The sequence below is a fragment of the Penicillium argentinense genome (genome assembly GCF_028826775.1).
Source record: "Penicillium argentinense strain IBT 30761 chromosome Unknown utg000002l_segment0_segment0, whole genome shotgun sequence".
Lineage (NCBI taxonomy): Eukaryota > Fungi > Ascomycota > Eurotiomycetes > Eurotiales > Aspergillaceae > Penicillium > Penicillium argentinense.
In genome coordinates, this window is record NW_026622661.1 from 2,760,727 (window position 1) to 2,782,805 (window position 22,079).

A 22,079-nucleotide genomic window follows, 5' to 3' on the forward strand; every position below is an offset into this window, starting at 1 on the left:
TATGGTACTTGGGTAGCACCTTGAGGCGGTGTGAAGCAGGTATATTGAGGAGGTATATATACATAGTGACGGCGGAGAAGTGCATCTCTTTGCATATATGCTTGGCTTCTATGTATACGATACTGACAATGCGCTAGGTCATTACCCATCCTTCATCAATCCAAGACAGTCAGACTGATCTATCTCCTCTCATACCCTAGGGTATCCCATCCCATCATCATCATACACAAACAACCGCATAATAGCCTTCGCAACCTCAACCCCATCATGCTCAAGATGCGCCGTCTCCGCCGCCCGATCCGCATGCTCAAGATCCTTAATCCCACCCCCATCAACCCGAATTTGAATCTGCCGCTTCACCATATCCTCATCAAACGCCAAATGCGCCTGCGATGTGAATAGCCGGTTCGCAATATACAATCCCTGAACAGGCGTATGCTCACTCCGCCCCCAGCACGCAACCTCCGTATCTGGAGAAAGCAACGACCCCGCAGTCGCAGCGCTCGGCATCTCAACAACCTGGTCTTGATGCATCTGGTGCAGGTATACAAATGCCTCGCACGTCCGGAACAGCCGCTGTCCAACAGGCGTGAGGTCAATGCGGGAGTGACCGAGTTCCCAATCTCGGGAGGGCGCGGGTCCGACAGTACCGCCGAGCAGACGGGCGAGGAGCTGGTGGCCGAAGCAGACGCCCAGGAAGTGGAAATCGGGTCGTTCGATCCAGAGCGTTCGAAGGAGGTCTAACAGTTGCAGGATCCAGTCGTTGTTTCCGTGGGCGTCGTAGATGCTGCCGGTGATGAGCAGTCCGTCGAAGCAGTCGAAATCTTGCACTGTGGGCAGCCGGCCGCCGCGTTCAGTTACGACAAAGACTTGGTCTGTTTCCACGCCGAGGGGTGGGTGGTGCGCAAGTCCGGCTTTGGTGAAATGCTCGTGGACAATGCGGCCGAAGGAGCCTCGCGCTGAGTAGGTGTCTGGGTGAGGCAGGTCGGTCTCCAGGACCATAAGGCGGATGACGTGCGCCGAGGGGGTGGGTTTGGAGATTTGATCCATACTGTGTGTGTTTCTGCTGGGCTCTCCCTAATGCTTTGATGATATGACAAAAAGTCCAGTGATTGTGTTGTGCGGAAGAGTCCTTGACGTAACTTGGAGATTGCGATACAGCGCCCGGTGTTCGCAGGGACGTAATTGCTCTAGGTACCAATGCCAAGTTACTCGGCACTTCTATGTCGTAGGGGCACCACGATGTTCATAGAAAAATGGTCCACTGCCAAGGGTTTGGCTCTTGGCCGCTGCGTTTTCATAATACCAGTTCCTGGCTTGACGTCAGTGTATGGAGATCGGCCCGATTTACATAATCGATCGTCTCCCGATCTATGATTCGATCGATCCGTGCCTGTATGAGGCTCATTTGAATGGCCACTCATTGGGAAATACAAAATAGATTAATCCCCGGCGTTCGTCGCGCGCTTAATTGAGGATAAGAGGCATTGGCCAATCAGGCTGCGTCGAAGCTGACTGGGACGGCCGGCATCGCGTTTGGAGAGTTCGAGGTGCTGGCACGTCATTACTGGATACCAGTAGAGGCCGCATGAATTTCCGCACGTTTTCAGAAGCCATCATGAAAGCCGAGTAGACTGGACATATCGATTTGGGTGGAAATTATAGGTTAGATGAAAATGCGGGGTAAAATAGAAACGCGGAAGCACCAGAACGGGATGAGAACCTTAAATATTGCTTTCATCCGATGGCATTGAAGACAGTAAAAAATTCCGGCTCATGCTAAACAAAATAGAACACCGACAATAAATGAATCTCCCGCCCAGAGAACCCCATCTATGCCCCCTTCCCACCATCATACCGCATCATCTCCTGCTCCATCCTCTGCTCTGCTTCCTGTCGCTGATACTCCTGAGTAACCTGCTCCTTATATACCGCTCTTGAGCTATGCAGCATCTTATAAGTAGATACCACATCACGGATTAAATCCAATGGATTGAGATAAAGAGCCCATGCATGCAATCCCATTCAACTTCCCTGATACCGCTTCAGTTCACCACCCAGCATCGTCTGTTGATCCCCATCCTCGCCGAGGGGGTGGTAGGATCCTGGCTTGATGAGGCGTGGCATGTGAGAGATTGTGTAGGGCTTGGTACTGCAGGCGTAGACGACGGGGAAGCATGGGGGAACCATTTCCACGCAGATGACCATTGTTGGGATACCCATGTGAACGTCGGCGTAGGAGAGTATTTTGGTTTCTTTGAGGACTTGGACGCCGGCGAGGATTAGGAAGAGGATCTATAGTTTGTTAATTTTTTATGGTCAATGAGTTGGAGTGCTTGGCTGACCTTTCCCAAATAAAGGCTGTCAGTTTCAGGAGCGGGATGTGTTCTTTCATGTAGCCCTTCATGTGCATGTAGAATTGGAGGATGGCGTTGACGGCCACCGAGGTCGAGAGAGCTATCAGTACTTGGAGCTATTGAGACAATTGTTAGTTTCTTCTTTCTCTCACTGAGTGGCTATGGTGAGATATACCCAGATATGAGCAAACTTGGGCGGATTGCTTTCAACACAGTAGACCTTCGCCGCCTGTGTTGCGAGCTGAGCAAAGGCAGTGACAATGGCGACGACCGGGTATTGCAGAACAGACCACCAGGTCAACTGGATTTGCAGAGTTAGCATCCTCTTGTCTCGTACTCAATCCTGAAGGCAAGAGATAGATCTAACTGACGTTCAAGAAGTCAAGACCATTTCTTTTTTTCTTAGGCCGCCATTGTCGTTTGGTCTCTATTGAAGAAAAGAACTCGACTCTGGATCTATCGTTCGGAGCGAGAAAGTTGAAAGCACATGAGGAAGGCGTAGATGGCGATTCCTTGAAACGCCTCGGTAAATCCTTGTAGGTAGACCCAGGAGTTTGGAAAGCAGATGGCGGCGTAGGAGAAAGCTTGGAAGGAGGGAATCAGGTGGCAAATCCGCATGATCCTATTGAAAATTTGTGTTAGCTTCGAAGGCAAATAGGTTGTTTTTTCATGGATAGACTTACTTGAGCTGTTGATTCGGATTGCCCATTCGCATCGCATGTTGTGCCATCAAGCCGAAGATCATGACCAATACTATCGCTGTACAATCGCCGGATACAATCATATTGAAATGGTAAAATGAGAGATACCCCACAAAGGGCTCATTTGCTAGTCTGAATGTTAGTCTAGTCCATTAGTCAGTGCAAAAGAACGTACACACTGTCAGATGGTCTGGTACCGGACAGCCACCGCTGCCGGTTTCTTTCTCTCCGAAACAAGAAAGCCATGGTGTATAAGATAGCGCTGACAACAAAAAATTCGTGAAGGAAGTGAATAAATAAAAAAGAGGGAAATAAGCGGCCTTAAATTCCCCCTCCCCAGGCTACTTCCACCTGCGACTGCCCTGCAGATTCGATATCCTCACTATTTGAAATTCGGGGGCGGTGCCGATCCCGTCCCACTGCAGCTTTACCGCTAAAGTCTCAGCCATCGACCATACCCGTTTCAGGCATTGGGGGCCAGCCAAGCTCAGCCCTGACAACATCTGCACACTGCTTAGCCCCCAACCCTCGGGCCGCGACCCTCAACACTAGTCCGAAATGCGGCAGGAAGTACGCACGATCGACGTCTTTCAGCCATAGCCACACGCAATTTAGAGTAATTAAGCATTGTTTACTGAACCCGCGCAGCTGTGAGAAAAAACACACCCGCGCCTTTTTGCCCGATTGGGTTGTTGATCGACGTGTCAGGATGAAAAAGAAAATACGCGAAAGGCTTAGCTGTTTGCGAGAAGCTTAGGCTTTCGTTTGGAGCTGGAGTTCAATTTGGGTATGTCGTTATTAGATTATTAGATTATCCAATCGTAAAGAACTATTTATGCACGCCCCAAATGCATGAAATTCTCAAGTCTTCCCGCTATACAGAACAGTTTTCTCTATAAACATGATATAGGTATGCATCGGGTATAAAACGCAGTTGGGTTTTTGGTTTTAGGTCATGCCCCATCGTCTGATAGCCGGCTTTCATAAATGGCGCTGTACAATCCTGTGAAGACAATTCTCATCGGACATATCGCAGTCGCCGAGTCGCCTCGGCTGCCACGAGTGCACTGATTGCGCCGAGAAATAGGCAAATGGAAATGGCGTTGGGCTTGTCTTTGTCCAGATTCATCCACTGGGTGTCTGTCGCATCACTGTCCTTGTTGGGTTTGGTGCCCGGCTCCAAAAGTGTGAAGACGATCCAGCTGATGAAGGTACCAACGAATTGCGGGAGTGTGGTGTATACGTTGAGTACACCCAGATAAATCCCAGCCAGCTCGCCAGTCGATGGGATGTTGGAAGATGGATCCTCCTCATCTGCATCGCTGTCGGAGTCGTTATGGTTCAATCGCAGGACTTCGAGTTCAGTGTCTGGTGCACTAGCACGCATACTGGCGGAGGTAATCATAGTCACACCACCAGCGCGGGCGGTTTGAGCTGCCATGGCCGCAGCATTGTTGCCGTTCATCGTCAGCTTGTTGATCTCCACTCCCATAAATGCGAATGGAGCCCAGCCGCTGATGGCCCAGGGAATACCACACACGGCAACGAGGAAAGTCGCGAACCCGCGCGAATGTGCGAGGGGAGCGAAGATCATGGTCGCGGCAAACATGATCTGAGAGATCAGCCAGGCCGTTTGCAGGTCCGGTCGAATCGCAGTGATAGCCTTCAGTACGGCCGCCACGCCGGGAGGTGGGCGAGGTGTGAAGCGCGATCGTTTCGTGTCAGGTGGTTGCACGCAGAACGGAAGCAGAACTGAGCTCAAGAAGGTAATCGATGAGAAGACAGTCAGTGACAAACTACCAACTCGGCCGACTTCGCCCAGCATATCGGTCGTCTTAGACAGTTCATCTTTCGGCACCTCATATCGAAAGTAGGTCTCGCCGACCCAGGTGGTGCTGTAGAAAAGAAACGGGAACCATCCAATCCACGCCCAAAACTGGGCCCAGCAAATTGCCTGGATGCGCGGCGGGAGTTCCATCGTCGATTTGAACAGCTGCTGGATCACCTGGATGGCGCCCGCTTTCCCATCGGAATCTCTGTCGAAGTTGTCAGTATTCGGTTCATTTTGTTTTGGACGAGGATAACCCACCTTGCGGAGATCAGAACTCGCTCCTTCACAGAATATGAAGTAACCGCGACGGCAAAGATCAATGACATGGCCGCAATCACCGTCATTTGCTTAAACTGGGTGTCGCCCAGCAAGCTTCCAAAAATGCTCACTGTGTCGACCGCGCCAACTACATAGGCAATCAACTGACCAATGGCAGACATCCGACCAGCTGTGAAATTTTCAGCAATCCGCACTCGAGACGAAGAAAAGACTTAGTGACATACCCCAGGCAGATCCCGCTTGTTGTAAAGGAATCGGCAATGTATCCACGATGAGACTGCGGCAGCATGCTTGTACTGGAAGGAATTAGCAGAGCCCAGACATACAGGAGACCAGCGGCACTCACCAACGTTGATCGAAAAGTCGACCGCGTAGATACTCGAGACCGCCAACGCGATAGTAACGTTTTTGGCCTGGCCAAACCCCGTCAGTGAACCCATTCGCGAATTGATCTTAACACTTCCGTGTACGTACCTTCTCTGGTTCTTTCACGAACATGCCAACAATTTCAGCAGTCCATCCCAGGATGATCAAGCAAAAAGCCACCACGAACGACCCAAAGATCATAAAGGGTCTCCGTCTCCCCCATTTTGACCGTGACCGATCCGCAATCACGCCAATAAGTGGCTGGATAATCAGACCAGACAAAGGGCCCGCGATCCAAACCAGCGAAGTCTTCGATTTCGTCAGGCCAAGTTGAAGAAGATACGGCGTACAATCTAGCCACAAGCGCGAACGTTAGCATTCATCTAATCCAATGCCAACTGCACTGATATATGTCAGACTTACAAGTCATCTCTGTGCCCCAAGTGAATCTATAACCGCAAATGTCAGCCAACCCATATCTAGGGACCTCTGCACTATCCAGGGAGGAACACGGACTGCAATCCGACCAAACTGAACGTCAACAGCGCCATGCGCGTCGACTCGGACTTCCCCTTAATCGAGGGCGTCCCCGCCCACCGTGCAGTTTGCACCATTCTCCCTATACACGCAATGGCATGCGCTCGATTCCTCCGCCGCTAGGTCTATCTGTTGGGGCCAATGGACGTGTTGACCCGGAGGCCACGGGTAGAGGTCAGCAACGCGCTGCGGGGAGTCGATCGGCTGGTTTGGTGGGTAAGGTCTGTGGCTGTCAATCGCACCCGAGGAGAAGAGAAGTCGCGCTCTTGTTCGAATGACAGTTGTCAATGGTGCCAAATGGGTGTCTACGTGCCCTGCTCGCTTTTTTTCTCCGATCCAACTGGAGAGGCTGGGAGTCGTGTATGGGAGGCGGGAGGTCGTGGGAAACGTATTCGGGTGTAAATCTCTGGACGGTGAGAGCGTCGGTCGGGTGTCGAGGAGTGAAGATGGGAGTAGAGGCTGGCTGAGACTGCGGTGGCTTTGAGGAGAAAAAAGGGCTTGGCCCCGGCGTTCATGCGGGCCCCCGGCTTATCGTCAGACCCGCCAGGGGTTTCGCAACTGCCGATCGATGGTGCCAGCCGTCGGCCCCATCGCAGAAACGTGACCTGTGTCGCAAGTGGGCTGGAAAGGTCTGGGCTCACACTTGCTTTTTTAGGAACGATGGATCCGTCGTAAAGGTGCCGTGTCATCTCGCTCTGGTCCTTTTGTTTGCCTCAATGCGACTGATTGGCGCAGCGGATGAGTAAGCTGAGCCATTTATAGAAACATGTTTGTATATTCGCGACAGATCAACATCAATCCTTCGGAGAAGTTATGAGAGATCAGATTGGAAGGTAACAATTGATATCACATACTATGAATGAAAAACAGAGGCAATTTGAGATATGTGGTGTCACGCTTGTGTTGAGGTTCCAGGATAAGGCACCGAATTGATGCCTCATTCCCAACCTCTGTCGGCATGACTGTCCAGGGAAACCCGAGGCACTGAGCTTAATATGCGCTTCAAGCGCTCTTGCCGACATTATATTCTACATTCAGGGGATCTTCATGGAAGAACACCGATCGAGACCGATTATGAGGGGTTTACTACTATCAGGGGCTTGGCGCCCGTTCAGGGATAAATACCCCCAGAATCGCATGTAGACAGTTTGATACAGTCAAATCAAGTTCTGTCAATTCCATTAAGGTCGATTTGTCTAGCAGGCCCTCATTCTATATTCAGTGCTTCGTCGTAACCCATCTCAACCGCTTGGTCGAGGACCGTTGAGAATATATATTCCATTAGACGTTCCTTGATGCTTGGACAGCCCTGCACCGACTTTTATTTTTGCATTCAAATAAATTATTGGACGAATACAAGAAACACCAACAAACCAACAGTTGTGATCACATTGAATTAGGGAATAAGTTTTTTTTCGGTGCAATAACACCCCTATGAAGGCTCTATTTGATACGTTCATTTTATTCCTCAATATCCTAAGATAGGATATGAGCTGTTAACAATCCACCAGCCAATCGATCGCTCATACCAAAGTAGATAATACCTGCACGAAATACAAGCTATAGTAGCATATTACAGCTTCAAAATACGATCATGAAGAAAGTGGAGTGTGCAGTCAAGTAAGATAAACTCGGAAGTAAAACGCCATGATAACCATGACCGAAAAGAGCATCAGATTCAGAATGTGAACATGAACATCAAAGTTTCTTGTTCTTTCATTGGCTCAGCCTCTAGTCGAGGAACTTTAAATTGAAAATAGAAAAAAATGGATTTTATTCGCCTTCATATCCCGCATCCCATATCGTCGTTAACAAGCGTCCATTAGGAATGTGCCTACAGCCGGTTGGGGGCCGTGTTGGTCACAGGCCACTGGTAGCCTGCGGCGTCGCTGAACTTGTAGCCGAATGAGGCGGTGAAGTCGTCGAGAACGGCGGGGCCGCGGGAGCCTGGTTGAATGAGTTAGTTGCTGGAATCCCAGGAGAAAAGATGGTTGTATGCACGGCAGGTACTCACCGTAAGGGTACTCCATGGGGATGATCTCCTTGTTGTCGTCCAGGTAGTGCAGGAGAGGAGTGAAGATGCGCCAGCTGGCGTCGAGCTCGTCGTCACGGACAAAGTTGGAGTGGTCGCCCTTGAATGCATCCAAGATCAGAGACTCGTAGGCCTCGGGGATCTTGAGGTCGGAGAAGCGGCGGCGGTAGGTCAAGTCCAGCTCGGTCACCACCGTCTGCATGGACAGACCGGGCAGCTTGGAGTTCATCTTGATGTAGACGGACTCGTTGGGCTGAACACGGATGACGAGCTCGTTACGGGGAATGTCCTTGAAGATGCCGGAGGTGACATCCTTGAACTGGATGCGGACCTCGGTCTTTTGCTCGTTGAGAGCTGGAGAAGGATTAGTATCGTGATTGTACTACCAAGAAATTGTGCGACTTACCCTTGCCGGCCTTCAGGATGAAGGGAACACCATCCCAGCGCTCGTTCTTAATGTATGCGGCCATGGCGCAGAAGGTGGGGCAGCGCGACTCCTTGGGTACGGTGTCGTCCTCGAGGTAACCGGGCTTGCTGCCGTCCAGAGAACGGCCATATTGACCAATGATGACATTCTTAGGCTCGACCGCATCCATCGCACGCAGAACACGGACCTTTTCGTCGCGGATATCCTCGGAGGAGAAAGAGATGGGGCGCTCCATGGCGAGCAGGGTCAGGACCTGCAGAAGGTCTGTCGGAAGGTTAGTATGGTCGATCGCAATTGTACCCTAAGGTAGTCATGGTATGGGTTTTTGGTATACGCACGGTTCTGCATGACATCTCGGATGATACCGAACTCATCGAAGTAACCACCACGGCCCTCAGTGCCGAAAGGCTCCTTAAATGTGATCTGCGGCATTCGTTAGGGTCCAATTGTTCTCCAATAGTCGTCGGGAAAAGTTCAAACCTGAACGTTATCGATGTGGTGACGGTTCCAGGTAGCGTTGAAAAACTCGTTGCCGAATCGCAGGATGAGGATGTTCTTAACCATCTCCTTACCGAGGTAGTGGTCAATACGGAAGATCTCCTCCTCCTTCCAGTTCGGGTCGAGAGCCTTCTGGAGATCGCGCGAGCTCTCCAGGTCCTTGCCGAAGGGCTTCTCAACCTATTTGCGTAAAGCAAAGCATTAGCGGCGGGACCTCGGCAGTGAGCGCTTTGCTTGGCACAACTCACAATAATGCGGGCAAGGCCGTTCTTTGGGTAGCAGTTGCGCTTCAATTGCTCCGAGACGGTAATGAAAACACTGGGAGGCAGGGCCATGTAGAACACGCGGTTCTGCTCCTTGGATTGGCGGGCCTTCTCGACCTCCTCGAGGTGCTTGTTGAGGTTGATGAAGGAGTCGTCCTGGTCGTACTGGCCGGAGACGTAGGTGCACAGCTGGCAGAACTGGTCTAATTGCTCCTCAATCTCCTTTGTAGGGACCTTGATATACGAGCGCACGCGCTTCAGGTATTCTTCGTGGTCCATCTTTGTCCGCGCATATCCGACGATCTTAATGTCCTTAGGGAGGAATTTGTTGCGGAACTAGAGAGTTCAGGGTTAGCCGGGGCGACGCAGCTAGCAAGTCAGAATCGCAGTTGCAACATACAAGACCGAAGAGTGCGGGAAACTGGAGAGCGAGTTAGCTGCGTGAGGTTTCTCGGATTAGCAAGAGCCGAAGGGGGGTACGAACAGTCTTCTTCTTGGCCAGATCACCGGACGCACCGAGCACCACGATGAGGGTGTCATCCTTCAATTCGATAGTGCTGGTATTAGGAAGCATGGTTAGTAGCTGAAATGCCAGGTTGCACGTCGAGAGCAGAATTTGCAGAAGATGGAGGAAATGGAGGGGTTTGAGCGGGGGTTGGCGGAGGGGCAGAAAAAACAAGCAGCACCGCGGGCGGTTAGGATTTCAATGGAGAGATGCTCGACGAAGTTCTTCGCAGCGTGCGCCCGAGGAACAGGGACGGGAGAAGAGGCCCTTTTGGAGAATGTCTACGGCCGCGCTGCCGCTGTCGGCGGAGGGAAGGGAGGTGATGTCAGAGACGAGGGGAACTCACCCAGCGTTCTGGCGCCCATCGTCCTGCGAGATCATGCTGGCCATTTTTGCAACACAACACGAGATACAATGAGTGGAAGCGAAATTTGGGTGGAAATTGAGGGGTGAAAGAGGAAAAGGCGAAGTTGTTGGGAAGAGGGAGCACTCTGCTCCAACAGGTTCCGGCGGAGCAGGTACTTTTTTAACGGGAATCGCTCTGCGCGCTCACAGCTTCGCTGGGTGGGTCCCTTGGGGGGTGTTGGTCTGGGTATTTTATGTTATTTATGACTTCAAGGTATTCTGATTACACGACATCCTGGCCGATGAGACGCGATGGCTGGCACATATATAGACGATCGCAGTGCCTCGTGGCGAGCCCGCACTTGCTGCGACTCTTGCTGCTGTGCATGTATAGCATCATCTGGCCGACATCCGGGTGCCCTTCCTGCTTCCGCTCTTCGGATCTGGCCTCTTTTTTTTTTGCTTTTGCTTTTGCTTTTGCTGACCCCGCGCTTACTTCTCATTTATTAGATGTGTGCAACATCGGCCTGACCTGCATTGCGGGTGATCCAATAGAAGTCGTGAGGCTTCTGGAAGTCGCAGAGAGGTCATCTGATACATACTCTATCGGATGATACGATACATGTACAGGGACGGCGAAACAGCCTGAATGCATGTGGAGTACGTGGCCACGCTCAGAGAACCAGCCAAAAAAAAGAGGGCTATCCCCGACTGATGGGTTGCGGTCAGCGATACGCGGGTGGAGCTTACTGCGACTCTGGCTATCTGGGTATAACCTGCAGCACCCGTGGACTCTGGCAGCGTCCAGCTCCACCGCCGCAAGATCGCATGACACTACTCTTAAGGTACATATAAAAAGACTCTTATCTCGGCATGCTATCGGCGGCGATACAGACTATGATGGCATCTAGGTTTCTTGACGACTTGTACAATCAGCATCTAGCGGCAATCTGGGCCTGCCGCCCACCGGACTTACAGTAGGCCGTATCGTACCTGATATACTCCTCCGGTGACCGAAATCGTGGAGAGGATCGGCACATTTGTCATCTCTCATACCAGACGGATTCTATTTTCCCGTCACAGGTGCTCCGGGGAGACTGTGGCCCGAAGTACTCGGCCCAGCGTGTCCGTATTCGGAGCAGCGAGTAATTACCCGTTGGAACTCTGCAGCGCTAACCGTCCCCATTTACGGACACTATACCATACCCTAAGGTAGAAAGAGGACTGGTAACTGAATAACGGACTCGTATGAGTGATCCGCCCGATCTCCCGAGTCATTGACCCTCCGGTGTCATGGTGGGGCGGTAATGGGGGATATCTGGATTTCCCAATCAGTACACCCGGTCTGCTACCTAGATGGACCGGAGCTGCCGGAGAAGAGTCCGATGAGCGGTCATTCTCCAGAGTCATTTCCAGTCAACCAGTTCATGAACTTGAATATGCACGACTTCGAGCGGTATCTCGGGTGGCAGGGGCCATGAAGTGCCGCGCGCGCCAAATAATATACCGGGGAGAAAATTCAGCAGAGGCCGAATAACCGACGCGGGGAGCAGAATTAGCCTCGAGTGCCTCGAAGGTAGCACAAAGTTAGGTTCGGCTAAGTGTCGTCATGGTGAGGTTTGTCAGCTGCGGCTTCCAGGCTCGCGGACCACTGTAGCCCGGCGGGCAGAATTGCTGAATGCGAAGGCGGTCATCGATGAGGTGATCACCGTCGACACCTGGCGGGTCAGGTGTCATGTAAATCGGCGCCTCAGGTGTTTTATCTACAGGAACGGGTAAACAATATCTCCGGGATCCCCGGAACCCACCCAGAGTGTGCTCATGTGACCTCGCTTACCCTGTCGCTAAGGGCCCGATTGGGTTAGGGCGAGCGGTGGCCAACACACCTCCCAATTTGATTGTGCGCTCGACTATCTCAAAGCGACGACAACCACGACAACCGGGAACGACTTCTGATCTCTTGCGGGTCATTCCTTCGACTTGTTTTCCTTGCCCGCTGCTCAGAGAAGAACCGTCATTATGTCTTCGGAACAACAAGGTCACCGCCGTGAGTGCTCCCTGAGAGCCCGTGAACTGCATCTGGATGCGTCGGGAAGGTCGATTCAAGATCGCCCAGGCGCATCGGATGGGCACCCTCTACAATCCTACGAATTGTTATACTAACCTTTCTGCGCTTACTAGTTTACGTCAAGTAAGTTACCACGTCGATTCGCGTCGCATTTCATTCCACGCACACAATTCCCAAGTTCGAAATCGTCGGTCAAGATGGAATCAGCAACCCACAACGATGGAAGCGAGAAAGGACGGGAAAGACCACACACACATGCACACACCAAGTACGAACGATCGAACAGAGGATTAATACGGATTTCTTTGCAGGGGACGTCACCTGAGCTACCAGCGTTCCAAGCACGCTCTCAACCCCAACACCTCCCTGGTGAAGATTGAGGGTGTTGACGACCAGAAGGCCGCCAGCTTCTACCTGGGCAAGAAGGTCGCTTTCGTTTACCGGGCCAAGCGTGAGGTTCGCGGCTCCAACATCCGGGTGATCTGGGGCAAGGTCACCCGCCCGCACGGTATGTGCCCGACATTGCCAATTTTCGACAATAGAGGTCTCGAGTGAACGATCTAACACTTTCTTGCTACAGGCAACTCCGGTGTTGTGCGCGCCAAGTTCCGCCACAACCTCCCCCCCAAGTCCTTCGGTGCTACCGTCCGCGTCATGCTCTACCCCTCCAACATCTAAACGGCTTCTCTGTATCTAGTGGGCGATTCCCTTTCTTCGTGCAGACGGTCGGTCAGGCAAGGAAAAGTCGACGGAACGAGCCGCGATGTTGGTTTGATTGGGAGTTGGCGGTTTGACAACGTTTTCATTCGTGGGAGAAGGCAGGGCCATAACTAAAAAAAACCAGCCCTACGAATCAAAAGAAAAAAAGAGTTTTTTTAACACGTTCACAACGGTGTCGACACCCTTGACTGGGATGAAGATTCTTTTTTGTTTGTTTATCAGGTCTCGTTTCTCCATGGGATGAGGCCAGTGGCGGGACGCGATGCCCAACGGTCTCATTGTGGCCGTGTCTCGTCACTTTCTCCCGTGTATCTGACGCTCTTACACACCAAATTCCATACCATTTTCAACAGACCGGTCAATCGATGTTCGATGGTTCCTCGCGCCGTCCGTCTGGGTTATAGAAGAATTGCATTTCTCTTGCTCTGGCTACTCCACCATAGCATCTAATGTTCTTTTTTTTTGAGAAATATACCACCCATTGCGCCTGTCAGTAATCATGTCCGTTATACCATGCAGTTGTCTCTGGAGCAACTACACTCGTCGAAAGCTTCAGCTCTAGAGCTCCCACGGCCATAATGGATTACCGTAGTGATGTACCCAGTGCACCAGCAATGCCCAGCCTGGAGGTCTAGGACAAACTGACATCGTGTGGTTCTCTCTGAAGAGCCAGCATTTGACCTCACTGGTTTTGGCTTCGTCCAGATCGTAAGAGCTCAACCAAGTGGAGCATTTCTTTTAATACGCGCAAAGGAATTTCATAGGTACTAGGCAGCCATGGCATAGAGATTCAATATATATATCTCTCTAGCAAATGTGATTGAACTCGCAGTGTGGTTTTCTGCACCGAATAGACGAGGCCAAACATCATGACATCAGTGCTATATGTGATTTGCCGCGGGATATATATCTGGTGCTATGGACCGGTCATCTTTCCATAAAATGAGATGTCAGGATTATCTTCTACAAAACACATGAAGACTCAACAGTTGCCCCAGTGGGTCCCACTCCGAAGTTAAATTGCTACCTTCATAACATGCGATGCTGATCCGGGGTAGCCATCAGGGACCATGCCTACAGTGGCCCTTGTAGTCTACATACCAATGGATGGCACACTCGAAATTCTTATGCCAGTTTGATTTCAAATTCCATACTGAGAGACATTGAGTCTACAATCGCGAGAAACTCGGTAGACTCGGGCTGTAAACGCGGCCCTATTTAGGCCTTCCGATTAGGCCGGATTTATGCCTGAGGCACAAGTAACATTGTTAGCCTGGCCAACCTTGCTCGGAGATTTTCCCTTGCCCCTTACTCCGTGCATTCCTCGGGTAGTCCCTGATTCCTTCGATCGTGGACCCACAAGTTTGTCGTCAATTGACTGTCTTGGTATACATCAAGTTTACAGCGGAGCATTAGATCGGCAATCTCAGGCATTCCCCGCCTGTGCTGTTTCTAGTCCAATGCAAAACGAAGAGGTAGCTGTTCTGGCCGCGCCGCGCCCTGGGAAAAGTCCATGCCCTCTGGGCATTGTCCTCGGCACAAACCGAACCTTTGGAACCATTCGATTGATCCACCCAGCTAAATGCATTATTCGCGGTGCCCCACCAATTGGAAGAAGCCGGATACCATGCATCACGCGGCACCATGATCCTCACAAGTGAGACTTTTCGCAGGATAAGCGAGCAAGGCGTGATGACCTGCTATACACCTAGTAGCATGCCTGCAGATTCCATGTGCGCTGTGCCATAGGCGTTCGAATGGCGGTTGACCTATGCCATTGGAATAGTATCCGCTCACCTATAGACCAATCTATCCGAGGAAGGGCGAGTCTGCATGCTATCCGCCATGAATACTGCCATTGAATTTGACTCCCCTCTCCGGTCATCTGCTTCAGAGGTTGCACTGGCTCGGTCCCTGGCGAGTTGGCGGGCTATTTTGGGATGCCGCTAGGGAAGAACCTCGCCAATGGCAGCCCGCGCACCACACGGGCTGTGTACCACGGAAACCGGCTGGCCAGGCACTCACACTTTGTGCACACAAAAAGAAATTGAATTGCAGACAGTCTTGGGGATGTCGATGGTGGCCATGGAAGAGAAAATTGTGTGCTTCAATGCTTGCGTGGCCTGAGGATTACTGAGAGTAGACGATCTCTGCAGGCCCGAATCGTTCCTGCCGCGCCACAGATCCCTCAAAAGTTCTGCCTGACCGGCCCAGCCATTGCGTGGCCGGCTGTCGTCAACCTACTCCCAGTTCGTCTGTCTTTGCCGCTGTCCTCTGCTCGTGCTTGCTGTCGCGGTATTTAAGCGATCGACTCCCCTCCAAATTCTACAAACACCCTTCGGCTCCGCAGTTCAACGGCGCTCCACCCTGCAATCCATCTCCATCCTCCTCCCCATCCATCACCAACCTCCACACTTGCTTTTTGCGCAGCCCCGCCATCGCCAGCACAGCAATTTGCGTCATATTCGCATCAACAGTTCTCCAGTCCCATCCTCGCGCAGAGCACCCGGTTTTGCTACCTCACCACGCACGAACGAACCCACGCCGGGCCATAGAGTAGCGCTGCGATCGGCTTGGCGAGTTCCACCTTCCATCGTTGCGCTCCACAACGGCCGCCAAAGCTCAGGCGATCCCAGCCGTTTCAGAAGCGCCAGCTGCCTTGAATCTCGGACGCTAAGAAAGACGGTGGACACCGGCCCCTAATAAAAATGGCGACCCCCCAACAACCCGGTCCTGCTTCTCCCCGCCGGAGTCGTGGATTCAGCGTCAAGTCCGACAATTCCCATCGCACCAGTACCTCCGGCCACAAAAGCCAGAAGAGCCATTCTTCCGAGACTCACGAGGAAAAAGAGCGCCGCAATCTTCACACCAAGGCAGATCCCCTCGTCGCCATGAACGAGTTGCAGCCCAGTATGTCCTGATTCCCCATCCGCGGCCCCCCTCATTCCCCTTGTGACACTCGCGGTCGCATCCTCCCCAACCTGGATTCCAATCACTGACTTGTATAATAACAGTGGCTGTTGCGCTGGAGAAGTCCAATCTTGGCTCTCTGCGTGATATGCAGCACAAAGACCAGTACGGTAACATCATCAGTATGCTATTCCCGTCCCCTTTGCCAACCCCAGATCCCCTGTCTCAACATTCCCCAAATCCACTTCCTCCCACGTTTACTGCTCCGCCTAACCCTTGCATCTACGTTATAGCTGATCCCGACTGGTCCAACCCCACTCGTCCCCGATCCGAGCGACCGCTGGATACAATTCGATCCTTCGAGGCAGCCATTTACGGCACGTACAACAACACCCGGGGCTCTTATGCTCGTACAGGTTCGTCATGCTCATCCCAATGCAAGAGCTTCTGGTCTGATACGATCTCCAACTTAGAAGATGCAGCCTCCCAGATGGGCGACTTTAGCCGTCGAACCAGCTACTACGGAGGTGGATACGGTCGAGGCCACGAGCAGAGCAACTACTATGGAAGACAGTCGCATTCGCGCCCGGACAGCTTCATCGACGCCTACCAGGGTGCTAACCAGCAGGAGAACTACTATCCCTACAACCAGCAGTCTACCAACCGCCGCCCTCGCCCCGCTCCGCGGATGCCCCCCGACCAAAGCGGCCACCAGCAGCACAACCATCAGCGCTCCTATGACAATGTCACCGCGATGTCGGGTTCGGGAACGGGCTCCGGCTACACGGAATCATACGGCCACTCGACAGACCCTAGCTCGATGAACAGCTCGATGGATCAGCTCCAGCAGCATGCCCTGCAACAGCAACAGCAGCAGCGTTTGGACGAGCGCGCCCAGGAATATGGATTCCAGTTTGGCACCGCACCGAACCTTAACACCAAGGGTCTTCCTTCAGCTCCAGCCCCTGTTGCCAGCTCGACCAGCCCGATGAGTGGTGCGCAGCAGCAGCAGCAGCAGCAGCAGCCTGCGCAAGCTCACTATGCGAAGCCTGCGAATACGATCCGCAAGGGTGCAAACCAGGAGAACCGCAAGAGCTGGTTCAAGCGCCGCTTTAGCAAGGACTAAATTAGACTCCTCGAGGATTTGAGGGTCTAGATCGCGCGCATACTCATGATTCTCTATTTTTCCCGACATGTGTTCAAATTTTTTTTTTCGACGGAGCTCCGTCATTTTCCGAACACGATCTCGATCTGCGATGTATCACCATCCTATCATGGGCGTTTTGCGTTTATTTTACCTGCACAGATTTACGGGATACGGAGTGCACGAGTGATTCTTTCTATTTTCATTTTTATCTTTTCTTTCATTTTCGTTTCTGGTTTGCTCGAGCTTTCAGTCATGAGTCATGATTCCATGGGTTTACGGATGGTTATGGACACGGTCGGGAACGGTTTGTTTTGCTTCTTCTTTTTTTTTTACCGAATTTCGTCAATAGGCAGCTTGCATGTGCTGCAAGCAGTCTAGCGCATCTTCCTCTCCTTCAGATGCGCTGGCAAATAGCAAATAATTTACCATAGGGACAAATACAATTGAAACTATGTGTAACTTCTACTGGCCTATCACCTTACTTGTCAAGAATGGCCCAAGTCATTCAATCCAGAAATCGAAGTGTCGAATGAATTGCAAATACCCTATCCACTAACACGCATCCCTTTAAAACAAAGCGAATGGGAATCAAATCGAAATCAGCACCCTCTCGACACAACCTACTTGCGGCCCAGCAATTTATTCTTCAGCCGATCGGCCAATCCCTCATGCGCAGGAGATTTACCCTTCTTCTTCTCTTCCTCCTTCTCCTTGCGCGTCGCATCGTCGAGATGGACGTTTCCCTGACCGCCGCGCTGTATAAATGCCCATTAGCAACGAGCGCAACTCGAAAACAATGATTGGGGCAAAACTCACGCCAGTGTGGTAGTTCTCATCAGACGATCCCCGAATCGCAAGTTCAGGGACCATCTCCGCATCGTGCGGGATCTTGGATGTTGGACGGACGCGCGGCGATCCGATGTTTCCTACGCCGCCGCGCTGTAAATATTAATAATTAGTAAATCTTTGCTACCAGGGGAGTTTCGCGATGCGCTGAGTGAGTGCAGGACTTACACCGGCAGAGTAAGCGCCATCGCCTTGGTCGCCGTAGATGCCTTCACGGACGATCTCGCCGTCGACGTATCTGTTTTTGTTATTTAGGGCTGTTTGGAATTTGCAGGAGGAGCTGTGTGCGTACTGCGTTGAGTCGTGACCGATGTTTCCTTGGCCTGAGTTTCAGGTTGTTAGCTATGCGGCGTTCGTACGGTGGAAACCAACCCTAGGTGTTTGATGTACCGCCGCGGCCGTGGGAGACCATAGGCTGATCGTTCTCGCCCATTCTGGTGGCTGGTTTGAGAGCGTAAGCGAGCTGCTGCTGTGCGACTGAGATGAAATGAGGAGATGGGTGAGGTGAGAATGGTCTTATCGAGCAGGGCAGGGTTAGGGTACCTTGAGGTATGCAGATAAGACGCAGGTACCGAGTCGGCTCGCCTGGGTGGCCCCGGTAGTTTCGATCGAGTGGGGACGGTTTGGGGATCGAATTGGTATGGAATGAATCCAAGAGTCAAAATTGGATCTGGAGGGGATAGGAGGAGATAAGAAGAGGATCGAGTGGTCCTAAGGTGAGCGATGACTACTACCCTAAGGGAAATGTAGACGCAGACACGAGGATATGCCGGAAGACGAGTGGCGTGCCGCGCTTGGATTTCGCCATTCAAATGATCGGCCTGAGGCTCGATGCCAAGGTCGGGTTTTCTATCGCATAAGAATTACTGCACTACTAGTGCTAATAGTACTAATCTGAGAGTATCACTGCTCTCAACGCATTGGTTTAGTTCTTTGATCGCGACTGGTGACGTCGATGATAAGATAAGGGGCGGCGATTGGTCGGTGCAGTGACTAAAGATAGCGAGCTTGGCATATAATTTCAAGCTCCTACCGTTATGCAATTACAGTAGCCACGTGCATTGATCTGACACCTGGTGAAAGAGAAGGGCAAAAATACATTTTACTAAATGGAGAAGAGAGTGATAGGTATGGCCGTAGAACTCGAAACTTTTCACGCAGAAAACGAAATCCCTGGATCCATGAGAAACTCGAGCCCTGGCGGAAGAAAGCATAGCAAAGGGCACACCGTTAGAGCTACATCTTGCTTGAAGAAATTTACTTCTTCTTCTTGTCCTCGGAAGGTCCACCAGTGGTCGGCAGTCCCATAAAGATCTTGAACGAATCGTAACTGTGGAAACGGTCAGCATACGTGCAGCGTGAAGAGGGAAGGCCGGTTGTTCGTACATCATCCATTGGAGACCAGTCTGTTAAGAAACAAGTTAGCGTAGCTCCATTGTATGAAGGAATCGTGAAAATTTACCAAAGTACCAATCATGACAATACGGACAGGCAAGCCATTCCACAGACCCATGAATCCGATGTCACCATAGATTCGGCTCATCGCAGCACCGAAAGCTTCACCCGCCAGGCGATTGGCGTTCAACTTACTGACCATCACATCAGCGGGGTGGGACACTGCCGCACAGAGAATACCGGCCATGTAGCCACCGGTGAAAGCAACGGCAGTCTGGGCGCCCTTGTTGTAGTCGGACTTTTGGCCAGGCAGCTTGTTGTAGATCATTTCGACGATAGTCTCAAAGGAGGCAAACTTCATCATGGTGTACGGAATTTGGCGACCCCAGAGTGGGTACAGGCCCTTGTACAATCTGGTGGGGTTAGCTGGTTAGTACTTGAAACCAACTTTATTTCAACGAGGGATTTGGGGATGGACTTACCCCGACGAACCCTCCTTCGCAACGACAGCGGAAATACCGCTGAACGTACCTCGGAACTCGGGAGGGATGGTCGTTTGCATGCGAACCTTTACAGATTCGAACGGGCACAGGGCAACATCGGCGATAAATTCGGCAGAGGCACTGCCTGCGAGGTAGATGGCGGTCCTGTACTTCTGGGCATTTTCGGGGCCGACCAGGTCACTATAGAACTTCTTGAAATACTCGTAGCCGCCGTATTTGAATGCTCCTTGGGCCTGGTAGATCAATATCAGTATCCTGTATGCAATTTGGTCATATCAGCGGCAGGGGATAGTTGCTTACACTGTAGCCAAAGAAAGTGGGTCCCCAACCGGTGACCACACCGCGAATACCCTCAATGGCACGAATCTTGCTGAACGCCTGCATGTTGCTGCTGTAGAGTTTGGGGTCAACTTGGCGACGGCATTTGATCAGATCCAGGGGAGTGACAGCGGTGTGAGTAACGCCCTATACGTGGAAAAGTCAGTATATCAAGAACTAGATCCAATTGAAGTCCCAGAACGCACACAAGCGAGCATTCCACCGACAGTGCAAGCGGCGTAGTACTTGGCCGACCAAGGCTCGATCTTGCCCGTCTTCTCTTGAGCCTTTGCGCTCGCGACCTCGAACTCGCGAGCTGCTTCCTTGCCGATAGCTTCCGCCCTGGTCTTTGCATTGTCGAGGGCGCTCCAGGCTTGGAAGGGTTCACGTCGCTTGGGGGCAGGATTCGAAGCATGCTCCGAGTGGGGCTTCTGCTGAGCACTCATAGCTCCCAGAGGGTGCTGAGCTACCAGCGAAGCAATTGTCGAGCCGGAGGGAAGCATGCTGTCACTGTTTACTACCTCGTGATCAGCGCGGGTAGCCTAAAGTGGAGCAGACGAACACAGCGATCGTGGTGCCGTGGTTGCTCCACTTATCGAAGGAATGGATAACTCACCGGGTAGTGGCCTGAACACGATAATAAAAGGTCGAGCGAAGAATCGCCAGTTAGAGCGCGACGTATTTAAAGCACCGAAGAGTGCCGAAATCCGAGGGCAACAGACCTGGCAAGGCTTCGTCCCCCAAGAGAACGTGAGCATGACTTGACTCAGGCGCAGTGACGTAGCCCCGTGCCGGTCTTGGCGCGGGAAAAGAGGAAAAGCGCGGCCGCAAAAAAAGCGTCCTGCGAGACACTCTTGCCCCTCCTCAGCTTCTTTTGGGAGTTACACCGGCGAATTGCTTGTTATGACCTCAATTATATCCGCCTGAATACATCAAATCGTCCTTCTTCGCAGATAAATCCTTTCCTGTTCCGCGCTCGCACTGCCAGAAACCCCTCCTCGAACCACCCCGCCAACCCCCGCGCAACACCCAGCTATATCTACAATGGCTTCCTACTTGACTGGCAGTGAGGCCTTTACTCGCGAGAACCAGACCTCGGCTCATACAAATGCGGCCCAGCAAACACCTTGGGCCGACAAGTACCGTGGGGTATGTTCAAGCCTCCATACGCACCACGACTGTCCGCCATCCTAATTGCATGATATATGTACAGGCCACCGTCGAAGATCTCGATCCTCCTCCTGCGCTGTCCGTCTCCCCTAATGACCCCATTTCCGCCGCCCTGATGGCCGCATACGAACGCGACTACACCCACCTCACCGTCATCTCCGCCACAAAGCGATCCCTCCTCGGCTACCTGAGCATCCCCAGACTCAAGGAGCTGATCCAGAATGGCACAGTCAAGGAGGCCGATCCGGTCTCCGCAGCCATGCAACGCTTCAACCGTAAGCGCGGCATCTACCAGGTCATCACCATGGAGACACCGTTGGAGGAACTGGAGCAATTCTTCGAGAGTCAGACCGGCGCCAATGGCGACCACCGCGAGAAGCAGCAGTTCGCCGTCGTGACAGATGCTGGCCGCAAGTTTGTTCTCGGTGTTGCTACCAAGGCGGATCTGGAGGAGTTCGTCAAGCGACGACCCTGAGCGTGGACGGTTGTGCGATGGAGTTCACCTTTTGCTAGGAGACATAACAGCATTTCGGCGCCTCCGAGCATATTATTCCGGGCATTGTGGGCATCTTTTTTTTTTTTTTTTTTTTTTTTGTTTTTGATATTAATACCGGAGCACGGTACCTTCAACATGGGCAATGGCACCTTTAACATCTGTCACAGAAGGAAACGGATCGGGGGCCACACGCCGAATGCCCCGGAGACCAGACATGTGGAATTTCTCTTATGATATCCAATGATAAACATGCACTATTTCGTGGGCTCCCTGTCTGGATTTTCAGTCATCTAATAGTACTTCAGACTCAGTGTACTGGTTGTATATGAAAGCCAGATAGCAAATAATCATTGGCAGATAGGTGA

General features: G+C 51.9%; 9 protein-coding genes across 9 annotated transcripts; 3 read left to right on the plus strand and 6 right to left on the minus strand.

Annotated features, from left to right (window-relative positions):
• Nucleotides 1-189: 189 nt before the first annotated feature.
• N7532_001875 (uncharacterized protein) lies at nt 190-1,050 on the minus strand (the record flags this gene model as incomplete). The annotated part of the gene is made up of 1 exon (XM_056614369.1): nt 190-1,050. One exon carries the CDS (start codon nt 1,048-1,050, stop codon nt 190-192), a length of 861 nt encoding a protein of 286 aa, XP_056479410.1.
• A 975-nt stretch (nt 1,051-2,025) lies between these two features.
• On the minus strand, nt 2,026-3,102 carry N7532_001876 (OSTA/TMEM184 family protein; the record flags this gene model as incomplete). The annotated part of the gene is made up of 6 exons (XM_056614370.1): nt 2,026-2,295; nt 2,363-2,473; nt 2,533-2,658; nt 2,729-2,750; nt 2,845-2,979; nt 3,041-3,102. The coding sequence occupies 6 exons, from the start codon at nt 3,100-3,102 to the stop codon at nt 2,026-2,028; spliced, it is 726 nt and encodes a 241-aa protein (XP_056479411.1).
• A 974-nt stretch (nt 3,103-4,076) lies between these two features.
• Nucleotides 4,077-6,148, minus strand: N7532_001877 (putative sucrose transporter; the record flags this gene model as incomplete). The annotated part of the gene is made up of 7 exons (XM_056614371.1): nt 4,077-5,094; nt 5,148-5,337; nt 5,393-5,464; nt 5,515-5,581; nt 5,643-5,887; nt 5,958-5,983; nt 6,051-6,148. The coding sequence occupies 7 exons, from the start codon at nt 6,146-6,148 to the stop codon at nt 4,077-4,079; spliced, it is 1,716 nt and encodes a 571-aa protein (XP_056479412.1).
• Nucleotides 6,149-7,905: 1,757 nt separating this feature from the next.
• On the minus strand, nt 7,906-10,186 carry N7532_001878 (glucose-6-phosphate dehydrogenase; the record flags this gene model as incomplete). The annotated part of the gene is made up of 9 exons (XM_056614372.1): nt 7,906-8,018; nt 8,086-8,457; nt 8,510-8,794; nt 8,869-8,953; nt 9,011-9,208; nt 9,277-9,627; nt 9,692-9,712; nt 9,776-9,848; nt 10,143-10,186. 9 exons carry the CDS (start codon nt 10,184-10,186, stop codon nt 7,906-7,908), a joined length of 1,542 nt encoding a protein of 513 aa, XP_056479413.1.
• Nucleotides 10,187-12,160: 1,974 nt separating this feature from the next.
• N7532_001879 (60S ribosomal protein eL33) lies at nt 12,161-12,887 on the plus strand (the record flags this gene model as incomplete). Its single annotated transcript, XM_056614373.1, has 4 exons — nt 12,161-12,188; nt 12,323-12,332; nt 12,521-12,717; nt 12,790-12,887. 4 exons carry the CDS (start codon nt 12,161-12,163, stop codon nt 12,885-12,887), a joined length of 333 nt encoding a protein of 110 aa, XP_056479414.1.
• A 2,750-nt stretch (nt 12,888-15,637) lies between these two features.
• Nucleotides 15,638-16,965, plus strand: N7532_001880 (DUF2406 domain-containing protein; the record flags this gene model as incomplete). Its single annotated transcript, XM_056614374.1, has 3 exons — nt 15,638-15,839; nt 15,944-16,255; nt 16,313-16,965. The coding sequence occupies 3 exons, from the start codon at nt 15,638-15,640 to the stop codon at nt 16,963-16,965; spliced, it is 1,167 nt and encodes a 388-aa protein (XP_056479415.1).
• Nucleotides 16,966-17,606: 641 nt separating this feature from the next.
• N7532_001881 (DUF3602 domain-containing protein) lies at nt 17,607-18,265 on the minus strand (the record flags this gene model as incomplete). The annotated part of the gene is made up of 5 exons (XM_056614375.1): nt 17,607-17,741; nt 17,803-17,925; nt 18,001-18,070; nt 18,125-18,155; nt 18,223-18,265. The coding sequence occupies 5 exons, from the start codon at nt 18,263-18,265 to the stop codon at nt 17,607-17,609; spliced, it is 402 nt and encodes a 133-aa protein (XP_056479416.1).
• Nucleotides 18,266-19,089: 824 nt separating this feature from the next.
• Nucleotides 19,090-20,590, minus strand: N7532_001882 (putative mitochondrial phosphate carrier protein; the record flags this gene model as incomplete). Its single annotated transcript, XM_056614376.1, has 6 exons — nt 19,090-19,162; nt 19,219-19,238; nt 19,295-19,640; nt 19,710-19,963; nt 20,031-20,195; nt 20,255-20,590. Coding segments are annotated over 6 exons (1,194 nt in total), but the record flags the coding sequence as incomplete, so codon positions are not given.
• A 502-nt stretch (nt 20,591-21,092) lies between these two features.
• On the plus strand, nt 21,093-21,693 carry N7532_001883 (putative cystathionine beta-synthase (beta-thionase); the record flags this gene model as incomplete). Its single annotated transcript, XM_056614377.1, has 2 exons — nt 21,093-21,197; nt 21,262-21,693. The coding sequence occupies 2 exons, from the start codon at nt 21,093-21,095 to the stop codon at nt 21,691-21,693; spliced, it is 537 nt and encodes a 178-aa protein (XP_056479418.1).
• Between the last annotated feature and the right edge of the window lie 386 nt (nt 21,694-22,079).